The sequence below is a fragment of the Callionymus lyra genome, chromosome 1 (genome assembly GCF_982586985.1).
Source record: "Callionymus lyra chromosome 1, fCalLyr1.hap1.1, whole genome shotgun sequence".
Lineage (NCBI taxonomy): Eukaryota > Metazoa > Chordata > Actinopteri > Syngnathiformes > Callionymidae > Callionymus > Callionymus lyra.
The window spans coordinates 16,869,761-16,890,366 of NC_141818.1; the positions used below are offsets into that span (position 1 = coordinate 16,869,761).

General features: G+C 41.4%; 1 protein-coding gene across 3 annotated transcripts in view; it reads right to left on the reverse strand.

Moving 5' to 3' along the window:
- Positions 1-1,409: 1,409 nt before the first annotated feature.
- Positions 1,410-20,606, reverse strand: part of ttc28 (tetratricopeptide repeat domain 28) — a 261,955-nt gene continuing 242,758 nt past the window's right edge. For 2 of the 3 annotated variants that reach the window (XM_087794931.1, XM_087794942.1), the window contains 13 exons: positions 19,163-19,322; positions 15,855-15,995; positions 11,949-12,093; positions 11,697-11,876; positions 10,808-11,346; positions 9,397-9,644; positions 8,192-8,316; positions 7,881-8,112; positions 7,719-7,795; positions 6,542-6,565; positions 4,753-4,882; positions 4,562-4,669; positions 1,410-3,731 (listed from right to left, as the gene is read on the reverse strand). In XM_087794931.1, coding sequence (XP_087651057.1) covers positions 2,122-3,731; positions 4,562-4,669; positions 4,753-4,882; positions 6,542-6,565; positions 7,719-7,795; positions 7,881-8,112; positions 8,192-8,316; positions 9,397-9,644; positions 10,808-11,346; positions 11,697-11,876; positions 11,949-12,093; positions 15,855-15,995; positions 19,163-19,322 — 3,719 coding nt within the window. In that variant the 3' untranslated portion in view covers positions 1,410-2,121. The remainder of the gene's footprint in view (positions 3,732-4,561; positions 4,670-4,752; positions 4,883-6,541; positions 6,566-7,718; positions 7,796-7,880; positions 8,113-8,191; positions 8,317-9,396; positions 9,645-10,807; positions 11,347-11,696; positions 11,877-11,948; positions 12,094-15,854; positions 15,996-19,162; positions 19,323-20,606) is intronic. The other variant, XM_087794936.1, reaches the window with a different exon arrangement.

Below are 20,606 nucleotides of genomic sequence, written 5' to 3' on the forward strand. Positions count from 1 at the left end.
TTCTTCTTTGTTAACAGTTAAACATACAGAGTGGCCGTATAGGAAATGCAACGGCTAACCTCGTACTAGAGGTTGGGTGTCAATATTACCTGGAACCGCAGTATGTCCAGTCTAGATGTTTACACTGTGAAACCAAGCACATTAAACCAGCACAAGGTTACTTTTCTTTTTATATTTTCTATGATGGCTTTACTATGAATAGTCATGCAACTTTGCTTCTGGCGCAAAGAGGCGGGTCGGAGTCGACAGTTGCCTTAATTTCCATCATGAATAAATAATAATAATAATAATAATAATCTCTATTTATATAGCGCCTTTCAGAACAAAAGGTATGTTTTTACGCTTATAGGAAGCGAAAACCACACAACCAATTCTCTCTCGTCTTATACACAAAATAACATTTGGATCGTGGCAGCGACTGGAGACCCTTCAGTTTTCAAGACTGTCTACAATGTTGCAATTACAACATTTGGACACTGGGAGGCAGCCTGAAACAAATCCATCTTAAGTAGTCTAGGCGTAATAACCTAAAGAAACGTGTGCTGTAAATTAGTGGTTTATGAGTTTCCCCTTTATAAGATAATTAGTTGAAATTAATTTATTGTAATGGTTCAACCCTTTAATTAATTGTATCCCATTGATAACTTTGGTCAAAACATTACTTTATCAACTTACATCTATGAAGAATCATCAGGGTACAAAAACACTAAATTAAGATGGACTGTTTTTAAGAAATTATTACTCACAGTTGAGATTTTCTCAGCACTCTAGATGCCATTTTGGGTTTGCGTTAAGTTGTGTTGGCAAGTGATGGGAATAAGCATTAAACATATACTCTGCAAATCTAACTTTTCGGTCAAGAGAAGAGTTAGTTGAATCTGTTTGCCAAATGTGTTCTGTAGATCTTATTTAAATAAACTACAGTTCTGAAAAGAACAGAATAAACCATTTTAAATTGGAAGCAGGACAAGATGTGGTTTATAAGTCATTGACCTCTTGAAACAAGCAAGCAAGAGGAACGGCGACACCTATCCGCCTTCTTTTCCAACAGGAAATGACTAAAAAGCAGTGTTGAAAACAGCAAGTAGATGACTCATTACAAGACGTTTGGTAATCAAAGATGTTTTGTCAAGAAAAAGACTGAAATAAATCAGCTAATTTATCCCATTTGTCCCTCTACCAAGCTTGAGGACAGGTCCTCTAGGGACTCTGAGTGGTCTGTCTTTTCCGTGGAGAAGAAGGAGGCAGAGGTCATTTGGACAATGGAATCACCTACTTCGCTGATACTACCATCCGGCGTCTAAAGGGAAGTTTATCTCAGAAACCTATCAGATAAGCATGGTTAGACAAACTATATAGTACTTTCATGTTTCAGACCAGCTGTGTGTTAAAATACAAGAGACTCAACATGTGTTTTTAATTGAAACAGTTTACTGATAAATGGCAGGTGGTTGCATGAAACTTTGATGTTTAATCTCAAAAATCATGGCTAAAAAGTCATACATTATACTTAACATTGAATAGCAAGAGAATCCATGCTTCAGAGCAGACACTCAATTCACAAAGAAATCAGGCAAAATGCCTTTTTTGATTTCAATAAAAAATATTAAATCTTTTTTTCTCCATTCTATCCATCTTTACACGGTACATGTTTCTTCACCTTTTATTAATACAAAAACGCTTAATACTGATTGTGAACCACTGGAATTAATTTACAAACATAATATTAATTATTATAACATTAATAACATAGCAAACAATAATAATAATAACAATAACCATTAGATTTTAAAAGAGAAAAATCGGAACAAAGGAAACCAGTTGTAGCTGTTTTGGCCCACACAAACAGGAAGAATTTGGGAGCAAATACTAAATGGCATTTACAGAAACCTGACACACAGATACACACAAACACAGTATCAGGTCGTTGAGTATTTTTCATAGCCATTTACAGTATTATGGGCACGATGACAAGACACTCCAAAGCATTCAAGTGTCGTTGCAAGATCACACTCACTGACCAGAGAAGTCCATCAAGCAATCAGCTTTTTTTGGCTTTACGAAAAGTGCCCTTCTCTTCCTGCTTGAACAACTGTAAAACTGGGAAACAAGTCTAATGTCTCAGCATTTGGAGGAAGGGAAGAACCTCCCCGGCGACAGGAACTTGTATCCATTGCCGGCAGGTAGTCTGATAGAATGAGCACCAGGGCTACTGCTCGTGGAGAAGGCGGGTGATGGGGCCACCTTTCTGGGGTTGGAGCAGTGGTGTCCGTTAGAGTTTTTGCCTCCCCGATCCAGTGATTGCAGCCCCATCTCCCGCAGTTCCAGGCTGTCTTGAGTGTCACTCGGGGAACATCTCCGTGGGGAAAGGTTAAGAAGACTCAGTACATCCCGGCTAGCAGTTGCCAGAGGTCCGGGAGAACCATGGACGGCTCTGACAGGACCTAGCTGATGCTGTTGCTGGGCTGCCGCATTAGCCCAGAAGGTCTTGAGATTGTGGATTGCTTGGACTTTCTCATCAATGACGCCTCTTCTAAGCCGGTCCAGGTCTAATGGTTCGGCTGACGTTGAGCATGCAGATCCAGTAGAAGAGTACGACAGGGCTGGTGAGGGAGCACTGCCGACAGGGGACTGGTGACCGGAACTGGGGGAGATGTTGCTCGGGGATCTCGAAATATGTCCACTGTATGGGGAACTTGGATACTTTAATTTAAACTGTGCGTGGCTATCCAAAGAGGGGGAAGGATGACTACCATCCTTTTGCGAAGACTCGGACACAGCAGGGCTGTTGTAACCAGAACTTATCTTTTGCAATGAAGACGAACGGGAAGGAGGTTTAGGTTTTGGGGAAGACTGAACACGACCACTAGCGCTGCTATTAGGCCGGCTAAAAGCACTCGTTTCTGAGGAGCGGAAGGCGCTGCTTCGGGCGGTGCCTCCTCCTGCAGAGCCCCCTTCTGCCCCTGCCCGCTGAAGGCTACCAACTGCTCGTAAGTGAGAGTGGGTTTCCTCCAGGATCTTCTGGGCTAGCTCCTGAGGATCAAGGGGGGCAACCTTTTCCTCCTGAGACTTGACTGTGCTGTCTGTCTCGGTGCTGGACTGGTCAGATTCACCAGTGTCGGAGCTGCTCACCTTTCCTACCTTTTGAAAGGGTGAGTTTGGACTCGGCACTAGGCATGTCTTAACAGGGGAGGTAGGGGTACTGACGCTTCCTCTAGATGATATCGACACCGTATAGCCTCTTCCTGCCCTTGGCACGGAGCCTCCCGAGACCCCCCTGCCTCCACGGTGGTGTCGCTGGCTGTGTCCTGGCGGGAAAGGTAGGGAGTCACAGTGGCTTCCCAGTGGCTCACTGCTAATGATGGAGAAGCCTTCATACTCTTCCTCCTCCCCTCGAGCGCACCCCAGTGTTGCGGCGGCCCCATGGGGAGAGGAGCGACTTCGTGGAACGTGGGGATGCCGGTGGGCCGAATAGTGGGCCGTGGCACCACTGCGCTGACGGTGACTGAGGAAATCACAGTCGGACTTGGAAGCAAAGCTCATAGAAGAAGCTACCGAGCTCAGACTATAAACAGAGATGGCGTCTGATGCCTGATTGTCCAGACAGGAAGGAGAGAAGGGAAGGGTTGAATAGCCAAGAGGCATAGGGTTGGAGACGGACTGGGCTGAAGCCAGAGACTCGAGGGAGGATGAGCTGTCAAGGCTCAGGCGTTTGGGCAGTTCTGTGGAGTCTGGAGAAACACAAAATAGTGTGATTGTAAATTTTGTATGAAATAATGCACACATAAATGAGCAATATGTGAAAAGGCTACATAAGCTAACAGTGCTACATTGACAGCCCTACCTTAAGCTGGCAGCATTAGCAGTTAAGCTAACAGCGCTACATTAATATCAATAGCTTGAGATGACAGCATTAGCAGTTAAGCTAACAGTGCTACATTAACTTTACTAACTAAAGCTGACATTATTAGCAGTTAAGTTAACAGTCCTACATTAGTGTTACTAACGAAAGCTGAAAGTAATAGTAGTTAAGCTAAAAGTGCTAAAATAACGTTACTAACAAAAGCTGATAGTATTAGCAGTTAAGCTAACAGTCTTCATTTACGTTACTAACTAAACCTGACATTGTTAGTAGTTAAGCTAACAGTGCTACATTAATGTTAATAACAAAAGCTGACAGTATTAGCAGTTAAGCAAACAGTGCTACATTAACGTAATCAACTAAAGGTGACAGCATTGGTAATTAAGCTATGCGTTAACAGCGCTAACTTTAGTCATTCTTAGAGAGGAACTTGAAATAAACATTTAAAATTCTGTTTCACGAAAAAAAAAAGTTGATTATTGTTTGCTTAGGCTTTTTTCTTAGCCAGCATTGTCAGTTTGACCTTTTTGGCAACAACTGAAGCTTTTCAGAATCTGAAAATATTAAATAATTACAAAGAAAGTCAACATTTATCAATGCTGCAATAGACAAAAGATGCACTGGTGCTTGCACAGCAAATATTTATAACAACCTAAAAATAGCCTGGTTAAATAAAACAAACAATAATTTTGCACATACCAAAAAGTGCCAACAGCGACTGCAGAGCAAAGTGCAAGGTACGGCGGTTGGCCAGCTTGCCGGTTTTCAGAACAACTTCTTCCTGGCCAACCTCACACAAGTCAAACCCTGCGCATGACACAAAATAAACAATCAACACCATCGCGACGGGGGCAGATTTCACATGCGAGACAGAGCGACAGGCCACACACCGAGAGCAGCGAGGAACTCATGACAGCCAGGAAGTCTCCAGAGCTGCACGCTGATCGACACCTGAATGGGCAGCAGGGAGAAGTCCTGCTCCTTTTCACCTGTCTGGAGTTGAACTAGCACCTGATGGAGCTGTGGGAAGAGAAATACAGCGAAAACGTTATTTAAGTAATAAAAAAAATACATTAATTTAGAGAAAACTTTTATTATGAAACTACTGATTTTCCACACTATTAGGTGCACCTTCAATGAATGGCCTGTTTAAGAACTGTTTCTATAAAAAGGGCGCACCGGATTATAAGGCGCATCGAATAAAAGATACAGTCAAACGTTTGAATGGGGTTGCGTTATCCACTAGATAAAGCTGTGCTAAAGGGAATGTCAACAAAACAGTCAGATAAAGTCAAACTTTATTAAGAGTTCTGACAACTCCGTTCACTCCCATGGTAATGATGTACAAAAGATGTTTAAACGGCATCAAGCAGCAGCTTGGGATACTGGTGTTGTGAGCAGACAAATGTTGATCGTGTAGCAGTGAAGTTGAGCGCGTGTATGACAGCTAGAGTGCGGGTATATGACATGTTGAACGTGTGTTTATGACTGGTTGAGCGCACAGCAGAGTGATTTTGAGTTTACAACAACCAAGACACACTCGCTCAAAACGGTGGCAGTAATCTTACTCCATAGACGTCCACTATGATGTGACGTGCGTTGTTAATCCCACCCCGTGATGACGCAATGACGTAATTCCGCACACGGCGTGTCGTCTTAGTCGGCGCAGAGTCGGGAAAGTGTTTGTAAACAAGTCACCCACCAGGTAATGTTCATATATAAGGCGCAATGTCATTTTTTCAGAAATGTAATCGCTTTTAAGTGCGCCTTATAATCGCGGAAAATACGGTAATCCCCTTTATACAAAGATAACAGAAACACAAGTGTGGAGAAAATAAATATGTACTGTATGTATTGCTACAGAGAAAAATATATATATATATATATATTTTTTTTTTTTTAGAATCCCTTATTAGTCCCGCGAGGGGAAATTCAACCATTCACACATACTGATGTGAGTAGGCATGCACACTTGCGCCAAGTTCACCATCAGGAGCAATCAGGGTGAAGTGTCTTGCTCAGGGACACAACGACACAAGCTTGTCTGGAGCTGGGATTGAACCTGCAGCCTTTTGGACTGCAGGCAACCACTCTACCATCTGAGCTATGTCGCCTCAAATTATAACTTGTAATAATTACTTTTTAATGTTACTCAATATAATCAAATTATTATACACTGAAATAGTTATTTGACACACATAAAATGTGTGCCAAATAGAAAACAAACCATTTCAATTACTTGACACATAATACTGTACTTACATGAGCCCTAAAGGTGTATAACTGTTTTCAACAACAAATAACATTAATGTAGAACAATCTCCTTAGTTAATCCTCTGAAGATTAGTTTTCGCAACACTAGAAAGTGCTTGCAGGATAAAGCGAAGTCCAGCACACGCGTGCCGATTAATGTTTAGTTAAAGGATTTTCTTTATCTGAACAGGGAACCCATTGTTAACGTGACGTAACCGCTCGGAGGGTAGAAACATTCCCTCACTCCGCCGCATTACTGTTTTTGATTACGGAGGGATTTACTTCCTCGAGTGTCCTCGTGTGAACCGAGGTATAGAAAGTATTTTGACTCAAGAAAACAACAACATCTTTAATCCCGATCTCAACACCTCTAATGAAGGGAGCTGGAAAAGAAAAAAGAGGGAAGGCAGATGAAGGAAGACTTACCATGGCCACCATATTTTTAACAGCCTTCAGAGAGCAAGTTAGATGAGAGGAAGAGAAAACAAGGGTTTATTATCATGCACAGAGATTCATCCAACAGAAATAATAACAAGAGAAATAAGTAGTAAAGCTTCACAAAGAACGCCAGGAATCACATGAACGCACAGCGAAGGGATAAAGATTATCACCTCACATGTTTGGACGTTAAAGCATATGAACAGTTACTTAACAGAGTTTTCTTCTTACAGGATTTTATGGCAGATTAGACCGAAGCACTGTGTAGATCTGATGTAATGAGGTTATGCAACTACGTACACGTCCCAGATATTGGTCTTTGTTATTATTAGTTTATGTTTATGTTTGTTTCTCAAGGTTCAAGGTTTTTAAAAGGGTTTTGCACAATTAATTCGATTTTTAATCCTGATCTCAATTTTACTACATTTAAAATGTAGCTTCGCTGCAATCAAAACAAGCACCGTTTTAACCAGTTATTCAAGTAGTTATTCGACCACTAGGTGGCCACCGCATGTTCACACCTTAATAAGTAAGTAAGTAAGTAAATAATGGTTATTTCTAAAGCGCCCCCTTGTGTTATCTCTGGGTCAAGGTGAACGGCAACACAAGGGATACCTCAAACACATTTGTTTTCAGGCCTTGGGTCACCTTGACCCTGAGGTAACAACAGGGTTAAAGGAAAAAAAAGCAAAAAGTTGCACTTTTTGACAACATATTCATCCAGTAGGAGATTATATTATTGTAAATGTTATGTTATGATACAAATCCTTTCCAGAAACAACATTGAATCTTTCCAATTTAATTTTTTGTTTAGGATATTGTACTATTACAGTTTTGTTCATTTTTACATTTATTTTCATCTTATTATTATTTTACATGTGCTGTATTAATATACTTCTTATAAAGGAATATATTACCTTGTTTAATTTGATTAAAATCTCGTTTTGCAATATTACAATGAAAAATCTTGCGAATATATAACTGTGATTAATAATAGAGAAATATCCATCAAAATAATTGTGATTCTCATTTCTTCTCATTCATAATCTGTATTGTTAGAATAAAAAAATAAGGAAAAATCATTAATTTAACTTAAAAGAACTAGCAGGACTCTGACCACAGGATACTTCTGATAATCCTGGTCCTCACAATCAAAGAGACGTACCCGGTTGATGAGTTGTTCGCCTGCTTCTGAGGCGGTGATAAGTTTGCACAGAGCCTGGAGAGCGGGCGGCGGTAGACCTGATGAAATCAAAGTATGTTTTTTAATCATCAAAGTGTCACGGCTGATTTAGAAAGATGACTTTGAATCCGCCCGGCGACCCACCGAGGAGCGACTGCAGGGTGGTGCTGCACTGCTGGAGTCTGTCTCCCGGATCAGCGGTGGGGAAGAAGACGGCAGCGGGGATGCTGGAGCCGGCCGAGTCCAGACGGAAGCCCACAGCTGTCAGAAGAGCCTGCCAGCCAGGAACCCCTCCCACCTTGTTCTCCACACTCTGCTGCGATGTGTACATGGAGTTGCGCTGCCCGTTCTGGATCCTCTGCAGAGACTTCTCCACCTGAAATCAAAGCGACACATTGAGCCCCCCGCCTCGAAGGTTGACGTTCGGCGAGATCTTTAAGTGGGTCGTTTCTAACCAGGTGGAGTAAGACTCGGAGAGCATCGCGAGCACGGTCTGGATACTGCAGGATCTCAGCCAGAGCCTGGCCGATGAGAGAGGAGGGGCTGTTGAGCTTCACGTCGCTGCCAATTAGCATGTATCCTGCACAGATGAACCAGCGTTTACTCACCGATCTACACAAGCATCACAGAGAAGCTCCTGTTTGGAATAAAGTGTAGCGGAGATAGTTTTTTTCAGCAGTATCAGAACACCTTTATTGCTAGTGTTGTAGACCAAACAGGTATGTTGTGTAGTGTTAAATAAATATAAATTATATAAAATTATAATAACAAAATGCAATGGAATAAAAATAACAGGTGTAAAATCTAAATGAATCAAATTAATTTAATAAATTTAAAAAAAACACATAATAAAATATATACTGAATACTAATATTATAATTTAATCAAATTAAATATTGTAACAGTTCTCCATGTGGGCAGCTAACGCGTAGAACATGTGCTTTTGTTAAAACCCCTTATTTGATTAAAAAAAAAAAAATTGATCACATATTTAACTTGTTTTAAAACATAATGTGTATAATTGTAAAAATAATTGAGAAAAAAACCCATAAACTCTTAATCAGTTTTTTTTCCTGTAGTCTTCTATCTTTCAAATCTTTCTTTTTTTAAAACTGATATTGAATCATCGTTTTTTCAGTTGTTTTGCTAACAAACACAAAACCTACATAACAATTGTTATCTCCGTAGAGTTAATAAATAAAGCATGAGTCTCAAACATGCGACTTTTGTGTCCGCTTATGCCGTTTGTATCATGATTATTATTTAATAATAATGAATAAAAAAAATAAAATAATAATGTTATCTTTTTATTTAAATTGTATTAATTTATTGATTATATGACACTTTATTGGAAAGTCTCTTATTTTATTTTATTCATCCAATTTAATACATTCACATTATTTACTGTTTGTCAACACAAATAATTGCTGTGTTGTGTTTACAACACTGCTGTGAAGGTTTATGATTGTGATTTGCTGCTTGAAGTAATTCTGCAGCCTACCACTAGGTGTCAGAATATACAAAGATGAACTCCCGCTTTGTATTAAGTTGGTTTATATATTGTGCTGCTGTGAATAAACTACTAAGAGGTCTAATGATAATATAATGAATAGAAGATCTAAAAAACTAGATGGAGACACAGGTGACAGTCAGCACTGACCGGCCCAGTTGGATGGATGCGAGTACTGTTTGCTGCTCTGGACCGTCTTCATGGCATCAGCCAGCGCGGCGCTCGCCTTGGTCCCGTTGAGCAAGGCGGTGTAGAAAGCGTGGACGAAAACCTTCGAGGCGGCCACCGGGACGGGCCACAAGGACACCAGAACACACTGAGCCCCGGCAGCCAGGAAGGACCTGGTCAGTCCCACTACACCGTCGGCAGTGACCTTGCTGCTGGACTCCAGGTAGGAACTGAAGTAGAACACAGACAGAAATGAAGGATTGAAAAGAAAGATGACCCACAAACATGTACACATCCCTCAAAACTTTGTTGTTCTGAGCTCTCATACTATTAATACAATATTAGTATTTAGCCAACCATAAAATAATGATAAGAATGTTTAGCTTTTCATAATTCTTTTATGCTCTGTCTTGCCGTTTAAGAACATAAACACAACAAATCAATATACAACATTCGCATGTTAGTTATTTTAACAACCAAGTAAACAAATTAACTCTTTCAAAGAGGGAAACATTTGATTAATATAAAACAATATATGATTGGACTGTTCTGACAAGAAATACAAAAGTAGAAATGTATCTTTTTTTTATTTTTTATTATAAAATCTTCAAATCTAAACTTTTGATTTGGCATGACAAAAATACACTGTATTTAACTTCCAGGAAGCTAAATATGTTTTTCTTCTCAGCTCTTTGACTTATAAAATATAACTTAACTTTACAAATAGGTTTAAAATTAACATAGAAACAACACCATTTTTGACTATTTGAAGTAAACACAAGTTGCTTTAAATAGCAATTAGATTAGATTAGATTGACTTTATTATCCCGCTTTAGATCTCCTTCGGGAAATTAGTTTTCCAGTTCACAGCTGACGGTAGAAGGTACAGCAAGTTTCATGAAAGGAAGAACAAGAACAAAGTTCAAATAAAAAGAACAAAGGGAGAATATAAAGAGCATAGATCCAAAGAAATAACACAGAGACCTAAAAGAATACGAACATAGAATAACATTGTTCCTTCACTCTACACCTGCCTCTAAACTCGAGAATTATAAAGTCTAATAGAACAAAGACTGAATGAGTCCCTGAGTCTATAAGTGTTGCATCATGGGAGGAGCATTCGTGCTCCATCGGCTTCTCTGTTCACTGACGACAGTGTTCAGAGGATGACTGTCATCATTCATGATGTCCAGAGTAGTTTGTCCAGAGATGTCCTCTCTGCAACTGTCACCAGCGAGTCCAGCCAATTAGCACCACTACCTATTGCTACGTCATGTTATATTAATTTGACTAAAGTAATCTTAGAAGACAATCGTATGAAAAGGTATTGGGCGTATCAAACGTGAGTAGTGGTCGCAAAGGGCCTACCATGTCTGACTTTGGACACACTTACCCCAAAACCACAAGCTTGACAGGCAACCTGAGGTCCAGGATGTCTGCGGCGGTGAGCAGGAACTCCTGCAGGGACGGACTGTCACAGATGCTCTCGACGTCGCTGCTGTCGTCCTGCATGCTGAGGGACTCTGGGAAGGTGTAGCCGCTCCCGACGGAACCTTTCCGTCCTCTGCCGCTGCTCCCCCTCCTCACCCCTCCGCCCCGACCGACTGTTCCCACGTTGGAACCCCCGCCACCAGTGACGCTCTCCGGGTTCGGGGTGAGGACCAGAGCTGCCAACTTCCACGAAATGTGGGTGGCGAAGTGGGCGCACTCCGCCTGCGTGAGCGCGCTCATCACCCTCTCCTTGGTGGCGACCGAGCCGGCCAGAGGCTGGCAGCCCAGCAGCTCCGCCACCATGAGCGCCTCCTCCTCCGCGGAGGGCATGGGCCCCCACAGCCACCGGTCCATCACGGGCGAGGGGAGCCTGGGGTTCCCTACCACTGCCGCCATCGAGACCCCACCACATGGAGCTGGGCCAGGACGTCTGGGGTGAACCTAAGAAGAAAATGAAGTCGGATCAGACTTAAAAAGTGAAACTCAAAGGACAGAAATCAGAGATGGCTCAAAGTACTTGTACAAGGAGAGGAATACAGAACGTACATTCTCACGTCTGTCTGTCCGTTTTGGTTGCAACTTAAGTTATTGACAGAAATTCAAGTGTTATTCCTGATTATCTGAGTAAACCTGGTATGTGTCATTACATTCTGTTTCCAGCTCAAACCAAGAAATGATTCATACAAAAGTAATGATTGCGTATGTTAACGTGTGGTTAAGAAAATGTAATAACACACTCTAGCTGAGTAACTTTTCCATCGCAGTCAATTTTACAGATGATGATTAAATACCTTTGAACTGGATCCGAGGCCTTGAATTGACGGCACCGCGATGAGGCTGAAACGTTCATAAAGGTATTCATTTGACGAACTTCCTTTGAGCAAGGCGAAGGGGATGAGATAGAGCTCCCCCTCCAGGACCATCACCAGCTGCCGGTGTCTGCCCACGGGTCCGCTGGAGTGCATCAGACCCTGCAAAACCAAATAAAATCACAATATGTATACCTTCTTCCACTAACCGGCGTTATCTTAATTGAGTCTCACCCCTTCCATGGGTGCGATGAGCAGGTCGTAAAGAGCTCGCAGTGGAGGCTTCCCCAGCCCGCTGGAGCGATGAGAGAGAGACGAGCTGCCGTCTTTGGCAGGAGACATTGTGTTGCTGAAGAGGCTGGTCATACTCTGGCAACTCCTGGATGAACAACAAACACGATCCGCAATGAACTCTCCGAGCTCTGAGTGGATACGATTGGCTGGAACTACAACAAGTTTAGGAAGTGACACACAGTGTCGTCTACACACTTGAGGGATCCATCTCAGGTTAGGAGCAGAGAAGCGGTTCTGGTATTTGAAAAATACTTCTCAACGAGGTCTGATATTCGGACTGAATCTAGCTAAATACTAACTTGGATGAACAGAGTATAATCAGTCAATATAGACTATATGTGTCCTTTGAAACAGCCTGCTACCTTCTTTTTTCCATTATTATATGTTTATAAAACAACTGGGATAAACAGATTTTAATTAAATTTAGTGGAAATGACAAGGAGGTCAATTTGTATGGTGCTTTGGAGCGGCATGTTGATGTAAGGAGCCTTACTAAGGTCCACAATTCTTCAACAAATCTTTTTCACCTACTGGTGTGTTACGTCCAAATTCTTCCCAGTGAGCTCATTGCTATCAATGGTATTTATGGTTCCAAATTATAAAGATAAAACCAATGTTAATAAAAGACAGTGAAAATAAGAGGCATCCTTCATATGCTGTACTGTTCTTGACACACTGAATAAAGAGAGAAACAAGTAATATAGTGTCTTATGAGGACAATATATTTGCTGTTGGACTGTCAAAATGAATGAAACAAATCAGACATCGGTAGTTAAAACAAGAACAAATGTTACTAAACTTTTTATGTCGATCAGTGTAACAATTTACAAATTATTGTATTTGTTTGTTGATTATTACATTAGTTATGTGTGAAATTTAATCCCACATGTCATTTGTAAAAAGGCAGCAGTACCAAAATGCATATTTTAAGTTATATTTTTTAATTAAAAAAATATCAACCACATAATAAAAACTAGTGAGCAATTGTATATTAAAAAGAGTATTTATGCATTCAACTAAGAATACAGAATCCATTACATTTCATTTAAAAAAAATTGGAATTTTGTCTAAGAATTTTGAGAGTTACTTGCCTTTTTTAAGTTGATATGCATTAGTTGACTTCAAGTAAATGACAAAATACATTCGTCTTTATTTGAAACTCTTCCGCTAAAAAATAACTTTAAAGTTTATTTCAATTTTTACTTTTATATATTGATTTCATGATCACAATGATGGCATAACACAATAAGTGATCTCGGTTGTATCATAACAGTCCACGAGATGGCAGTGTTGAGCTTCGTGCGTCTGCAGCACAGACAGAAACCACCACAAGGATCCGCTCTTCATATTTTGAATTCATCACATCTTTAATGCAGCGGCTGTGACTTATTCCTTAACTCGGGAGTCACTGAAACAAAGCATATTCGTCACTCGGCGAGCCCGACGAACACGACGCTGCTAATGGCGGCCGCGGGGCAGGAGCTCTCTGGTACAGTGGACACGCAAGGCCGAGGCTTTATGGCCACACTTGTCACCGCTTCCCATCTACTCCTCGGCTAGAGTGTCTTCGGGCTGTGAGCCAGTAGACATCTATCCTGCTGGCCTTCTGGTCGCCCCAGGCCACTGGATCTCCTCCAGTCCCGACTCCCTCTCTCTCTCTTTCTCCCTCCCTCTCTCTCAGTCTTCCTCTCTCAGGCCTTGGCACGAGCGTCCATGGGAAAGCAAACAATCGTTTTTTAACTTGACACACAGCGAGAGAGGGAAGAGGAGGGTGAAGCAAAAAGGGAAGGTAAGTGTCAAATGTCGAGGGATTGGATAAAAGTGAGAAAGGAAGTGCTGGGAGTTTCTTTCTTTTTTTTTTTCACAGGCTTCAGTTTACAGGCAAACTCGTTGACCTGGCTGTTCTCGGGGAAGCCAAATGTCACGCTAACTTCCTTTAAATCACACATGAAATAATCAGCTTAATGTCGCTTGCCAACCTCTGTACGCCCACCTATGACCATGAAGTACTAGGGTTGAGTCAGTTTTTCACATTGGCTGTACCTTTTTGAACAGGGCTTGTAAAAAAAAATTTAATAGTTGCCAGTAATAGCCTTTAAATCTTTGACTACAAGCCCCAGAATACACTGCAACAAATCCAGGACTATAGGATGGACATCCTTGCTTTCCTACTCTAGTATTGAATCTATCAGAATCAATAAAAAATGCAACACATCCATCGTCTTTTATTAGAATATTATTAATTTAATTTATATACCACCTCATTATGTCTCTCGTGGCTTCAAATCGAATGATTATTCCTGGTTTAACATCAGAAGATTCCTTTAAAAACAAATCCTGTTTAGCACGTACATTTATTTCATTTTGACCAACGCTATAAATGCTATAAATGTAACATCTGATTCAGAAGAACTATAGAGTTGTGAGTCACCTTGTAAGTGATCAATTCAGCTAAAGCAGTGGCATTCCTATAACTTTGACCCCTGTTTTCGACTGTAAGATGCCAAACATATTGAACAAAATAAACCAAAATAAACGTATGAATTGATATATTTGCAAGAGAAATCCGAAGGGTAGGGAAAAAAAGTTACAATTTTTTAATTGAATTCACATTTTCTATCCAGCAGGCATGATCTAGTCTTTAATGAAAAGCTTTTAATTAGTTTCTTTCAATGATACCCTTGGTTTGAGTTCATCTATTGATCATGACCTTCACACGGAACTGAGGCAACGTTATTGAAAGTAAATATACACGTTGAAAGAACATGTTTTCAAGATGAATGAATGTCAATATTAGCAGCTTGTTATCATTTTAAACACGAAGAGTATTATGAACATTCTTTTTTTTTTAAGTACTGTGTTAACTGGTTACCAAAGAAATTGGGTCAATCGTTAAGTTACGGTAGTTTTTTTTTTTTTCTTTTAAATCTGGTAATGCTATTGGAATGTGTAATTATTCAAGACACGGAGGGGATTAGAAAGAGACGGTCATTATCAGCCATTCTTGGTAAAGCACTAAATTGGGGTAGATTCCATCGTGGTATGAAAATAGGTCAATGGGTGATGGTACCAGCGGCCGAGATTACATCAGGGGAAAGTCATTGTAGCGTTGATAATAGACCCCTCTTGATGTTTTACATCCGGCAAACCTGGCAGCTATACTGGTCCATGATGAAAGTGAACTAAAGGCAGCGCTATACAGAACGCGCTGCATTCACACAACACCACGACCGCGACACGGGCGTACAACATGAAAGGACAATGAGATTTGCTTCCATTATCTCCGACTTTAACCATCGTGATAAATGAAACTCCGGGCTGTGCGAGAAGCTTTACCATTCAGACTTTTTGAAGCCCAAAAGAATGAGCGGATTATTACCGGCAGCCCATTAAAGCGGCTTAATGAGCACCGAGACTCAATTAAATGTGGAATTACCCCTCATCAAAGAGCAGCTCGACTGTGGACGAGGACAAGGAAATATGACCAAGGCACACATTTATTCAGGCGGAGTATCGGCCCAATCACCGCCGCACAAACAATTGAATTTTAGTGAAGGAGAGAGCCACGGGCAGACTCTCTGCAGTCATAATCTGCACCACAAACAGAAGGGGCAAACAGCTAAGAAAGAAAAGCTCATTGTTGTAGCTTGGCACACACCATCAGTGAAGAGTTGATAAAAGCTTTAGGAGCTTGACTCGGCTCCTTCTTTTTAATAAGGAGGATTCACACTCCGCATCCGCTGAAGGATGAACAATGAAGCAAAGAACTCCGCCGGCAGATGAGCCGGGAATGCTGGTGTCTCACGGTGAATAAGTGGCGGCGACACAGCGGAGAGTTCCTCCTACCTGTTGAAAAGGTTGTTTCTGGAGACCATGCGCAGGAATCCGGTCGGGTCGGTGACGGAATTGAGTTTGTTGTTCAGCTCCTCGAACTGTTGGTCCAATGAGTCTCCGGCCTCACTCTCCGTCTCGCTGTTCGAACACCCCCTGGAGGAGAAACGACAAGGAAGGATAGAGAGTAAGAGAAAGAAAGACAGTTTTCGTGTCTAAACAAGAAAGATCTGTCTCGCCTGCAGTTAATACAAAACTCTGCAGCGAGAATTTTGACCCGCTCTAGTAGAAGAACTCACATTTCCCTGATCCTTAAATCTCTGCATTGGCTGCCAGTTTCTATCAGGATCAAATGAAAGATCTTCTTCGCTACATCTTGAGACCTTTTTATTTGTGCAGGCTTTTTTGGACTCCTGTGTTTGTCTCTATGTTGTCCTAACCATTAAGAGAGTAACTGTGTATTGCTTTTGATTGCTCAAGTGCTTTGTGACCCTGGTCTAGAAAGGGGCTTTACAAATAACTGTTACTTACGTACTTTTGCCACAGGACTCCAAACACAGACATGTACAGTAGAAGAATTGGAATCCCCTCAAAAGCCATCACAACCCTGGCCATGTTTTCATCAAAAACTCTTTGCTAATATCAACCCATGGCGAGAGTTGAGAAAGTTTTGAAAATTAAAGTTACAGGTGAGTAATCTGTGATTCCGATGGTATCAAATGGATGACAGCATCGACACCGGTGACTTGCAGCATCAATGGTTTCCAGCGGGAAAGCATTTATAGTCCAACTGTGGTTCATTGCACCGAGAGATCAATATCATCGCTCCGGCTCGCCTTATCTGAAATGATTGTTGCTTGTTATCTCCCTGCTGTGAGTTGGAGAAGGTTTGCCGAGCAACGTTTTCTTATGAGTTTCTGCTCCAATTAACATGCCTTTTTTTCTCCTTAAATTCAACCCTTTGTTGGCTTCCTCGGCATTAAATCCTACTTGAAATCTAATCAAAACTGAGCAAACTTGGTTGAAATATTTACACATTTTAAAGCCCGAATTGAAGCAAGCTAAAATAAAACAAGGTCTTTCCCTCGATTCTTTCTTCTCTTTACACCGACTCTTTAAATCGATTCCATTCATGTCGCCTCGTCTCTAAGTTCCGGGTGATTCCTCCCTTTCTCTGTCCGGCTACGAGAAGAATGAATTGGCTGGTAAGTGGTTCCGTATTGTGAGCGTCCAGGTGCAGTGGCGTGTGCACGTCCTTCCATTGGAGTGGTAAATGAGCTGGTAATGGGACGGGAGGCCCCGGCTGCTGGGGTGGCGCCGGCTGTCACCGGACGGACCAGCTGGTCGGTCCAGATCAAACCACAACCCTCGCCAAACGACTCGAGGAGATCCAGGATTGTCAGTGGGAAAGGGGCATGTTCCATCAGTGGATTCAAATCAAATGAGTGAGTACTAAGAGGGGTCATAGGTTAGCTAGGATCGAGACCAGATTCTGGCTGAAACACAGGTCCGTTTTTAAGAAGAAAACGAGAGAGCTCGACAAAGACAATACTCAAACGGGTCAATGTAAGACTTCAGGAGACAAACCATGATGGAACATCAAAAGATCAAGAAGGGCAAGACTTTAGGAGGTCAAGACCTATCCGACTAGGATTTTAAGGGATCACAAACTAGTCAGGATCAAGACCAAAGTCAGGAAGGAACAAAGATCCAGGATAAGATCAGGATCTAAGAAGAAAAAAAAGAGCTTAACAATGAGATGGCGGATGCTTAAATGGATCATCATAAGACCCTAAGAGACCAAAACAGGATAAAAAGGGTAAAGGCCAAGACAAGACACTAACTCTTAAAGTAAGAAAAGACAAATATTTAAGACCAATAAAGTATAGAAACTATTAGTATTCAAGACAAGAACAGAAGTAGACTTCAAAATGGCAATAAAAAAACAAAAAAACAACGTGTTTAAGACCAAATATACAGTACATATATCAAGGGGTCACAAACTATCAAGACCAAATTCAGGAAGGGACAAAGATCCAAAAAGAGATCAAGGTCTAGGAAAAAAAACAGAGCTAGACAAAGTCATGGCCATTGTATAAATGGGTCAAGACGGGAGAAAGACGTCAAGAGACCAGGATGGGATAGAATGAGGTCAATAGTGAGACAGAACAAACCGTTTAAGAGGTGAAGACCAAGACAGGACAGCTTTTTTTAGGAGGTCAGGAGCATGAAAGGACATATATTTTAAGGCTTTAAGAAACAAAATAGAGATTACGAGAAGGGAAGGAAAATGAAGGACAAAGATTTTAAGATGTTTAGAGTAAGACTTAGAAGAAAGGAAACGAAGTCCAAGAATTCAAAGCATTCAGCACCAGTCAAGATAAAGAGCAAGTCAAATACTTTTAGAATAAAAGGCAATCAACATCAAAAGATCAAAAGAGAAAAAAAAGACTCAAAAAGTTGAAGACCAAGAATGGACACAGACTACTCGAGGTCAGACCAAGACCAAAAAAGAATCAAGACTTCAAGAAATCAATATCAGGATGGTATAAAGAGGAATAAAGGTTACACAAAAAAAGGATGGTTAGAGGACTTCCAAAAGATCCAGAGAGATGAGATGAGGATTTCAGAAGGTCAAGAACAAAACAGGACTAAACAGGACGGGAGCTAAAGCCATACTGTTGAGCCATCAACAGGGATGGTGTCATTAAAGACTTAAGGCTTTTAGAAGAGAAGATATCGACACAAGCTTTAGTTCTTCTATGCTGTGGCCCAAACTTTCAACCTCAAGCGGATGAGACAGAACTTGAGGTTGATTAATTAAACATGACAACTGGATCAAACCCTAGCCCTTGCTAGGTGATCATCTAATGGACGCACAGAAGAAAGGCCATCATTTCTGTACTTGAGTGTGTTACATTCAATCCACAATCATCATCGTGGACTCGCGAAAGTCCTGATTCCACAATCCTCCGGCGGCTTGTTGTTGGTCGCATTGATTTCTCTCAAACACACCCGACAGTCTTCTCTCAACTCACTCCTCCTCCACGTCGGGTTCACCGTTTTGTTGCCCGAGTTCAAGAGTCTGGAGCCATTATTCCATCTCATTTATTCCCATCGGGGAGACAGAAGGAGTACTTATCGCAGGAAGTTGAGGCTCCGTGAGTGTAATGGGATAGAATAACACTCTTTTACACTCTTTATGGATCATAAACCGGTATTTTACGAGAAGGTGGGGGAGGGGGGGATCGTCATAACAGCTTTTGGATTGAAGTACGGAGCGTTGGCCGTTAAATAGTTACACGAGTAGATATTTATCTCACCTGCTGTAGTACGACTCCACCCCGAGAGCCTCGCGAGCGCTCGCGATGTGCTGCTCCAGAGACGACCCCCCGACCATGGTGACGCTGCTGCCCTCCTGGAAGTCCGAGCCGCTTTCTGCCACACCTTCGCCCAGATACACCTCGTGGAACTTCAGGATGCCTGTTGACCAAAATAAAGATATTAACTATGGTGTTTTGTAGATCATTTTAGGTAATAAATGGCTCCGGGAGTTGTTTTTTTTCACATAAAATGGTGCACTTGAACAATCAAAAACAATACACAGTTACAATATATACTATAAAAGGCCAAGATAAGACAAACACAGGAGTTCCATAAAATAAGGAAAAAGCCTGCACGAATAAAAATGTCTTAAGATGTTTCTTGAAGGTGTCAGTAGATTACAAACACAGAGTGAGAGGAAGATCGTTCCAAAGCTTAGGAGCAACAGTCTGGAAGGATTTCTCTCCTCTGGTCCGGAACCGTGTGTTCCAGAACCATCAGTATATTCTGATCCACAGACCTAAGAGCCCGAGCTCGGGTGTAAGGCTGGATCAGATCAGTGATGTAAGGAGGAGCCTGACCATGAATAGATCTGAAAGTAAGAACCAAAAATTGATCCTGAAAGAAACTTGCATCCAGTGAAGAGTTTTAAAGATCGGGGAAATGTGAGTTCTTCTACTAGAGCGGCTCAGAATTCTGTCTGCAGAAGTTTGTATTAACTGCAGGCGAGACAGTTCCTTCTTGTTTAGCCACAAAAATAAACTGTTAAAATAGTCTAAACGAGAAGACACAAACGCATGTTATGAACACGTGGTCTAAGGATAGATTTTCCTTTACAAATAAGTAAAGATAGAATGTTGTAGTTTAGATTTTCCTTCACACACTCTGGTTTCCTCTCATTGAAAAAACAGGAAGATATTTCACTCTTAATTGAGTTAATTGGGTTGTCTGTTGATATTTGCTTGAAGCAGAGTATCAGCCTGTCCAGGGTGTCCCTTGCATTTGAATATCCTCCCTGGTGTCTAATTGTCCATGCAGTGGTGAGAAAATATGTATTACCCAAAACTGTCTGGAGCCAGCAGTGAGTAACATAATGAACCTCTGTGATGTTCAATTCATGTGTTAAATATATTCATTTTCCTCCTTTTGACACGTGTGTTTTACAAGCTCGCTGCAGGAGAGAGGAAGCGGATCGACTGTGAAAAGAGGCCACGTGCACACCAGTGCATCTGCGGCGCAAAAATTAATAAAACAAACAACATTCAATAAAAGATAAGAGTGGGCTGCCGGTGCCATCTGCTGCCCGCTTTAAGAGCTCAGCTGACTGTCAGGGGTGTCAGCGGGGGCGTGGACGTGTTTGATGGGCTGAACGCGTGGCGTGGAAACGTTACCCACAGATTTCGCTTTGAATACGCATGTGAAAGGATATATTCCGTCCATTCA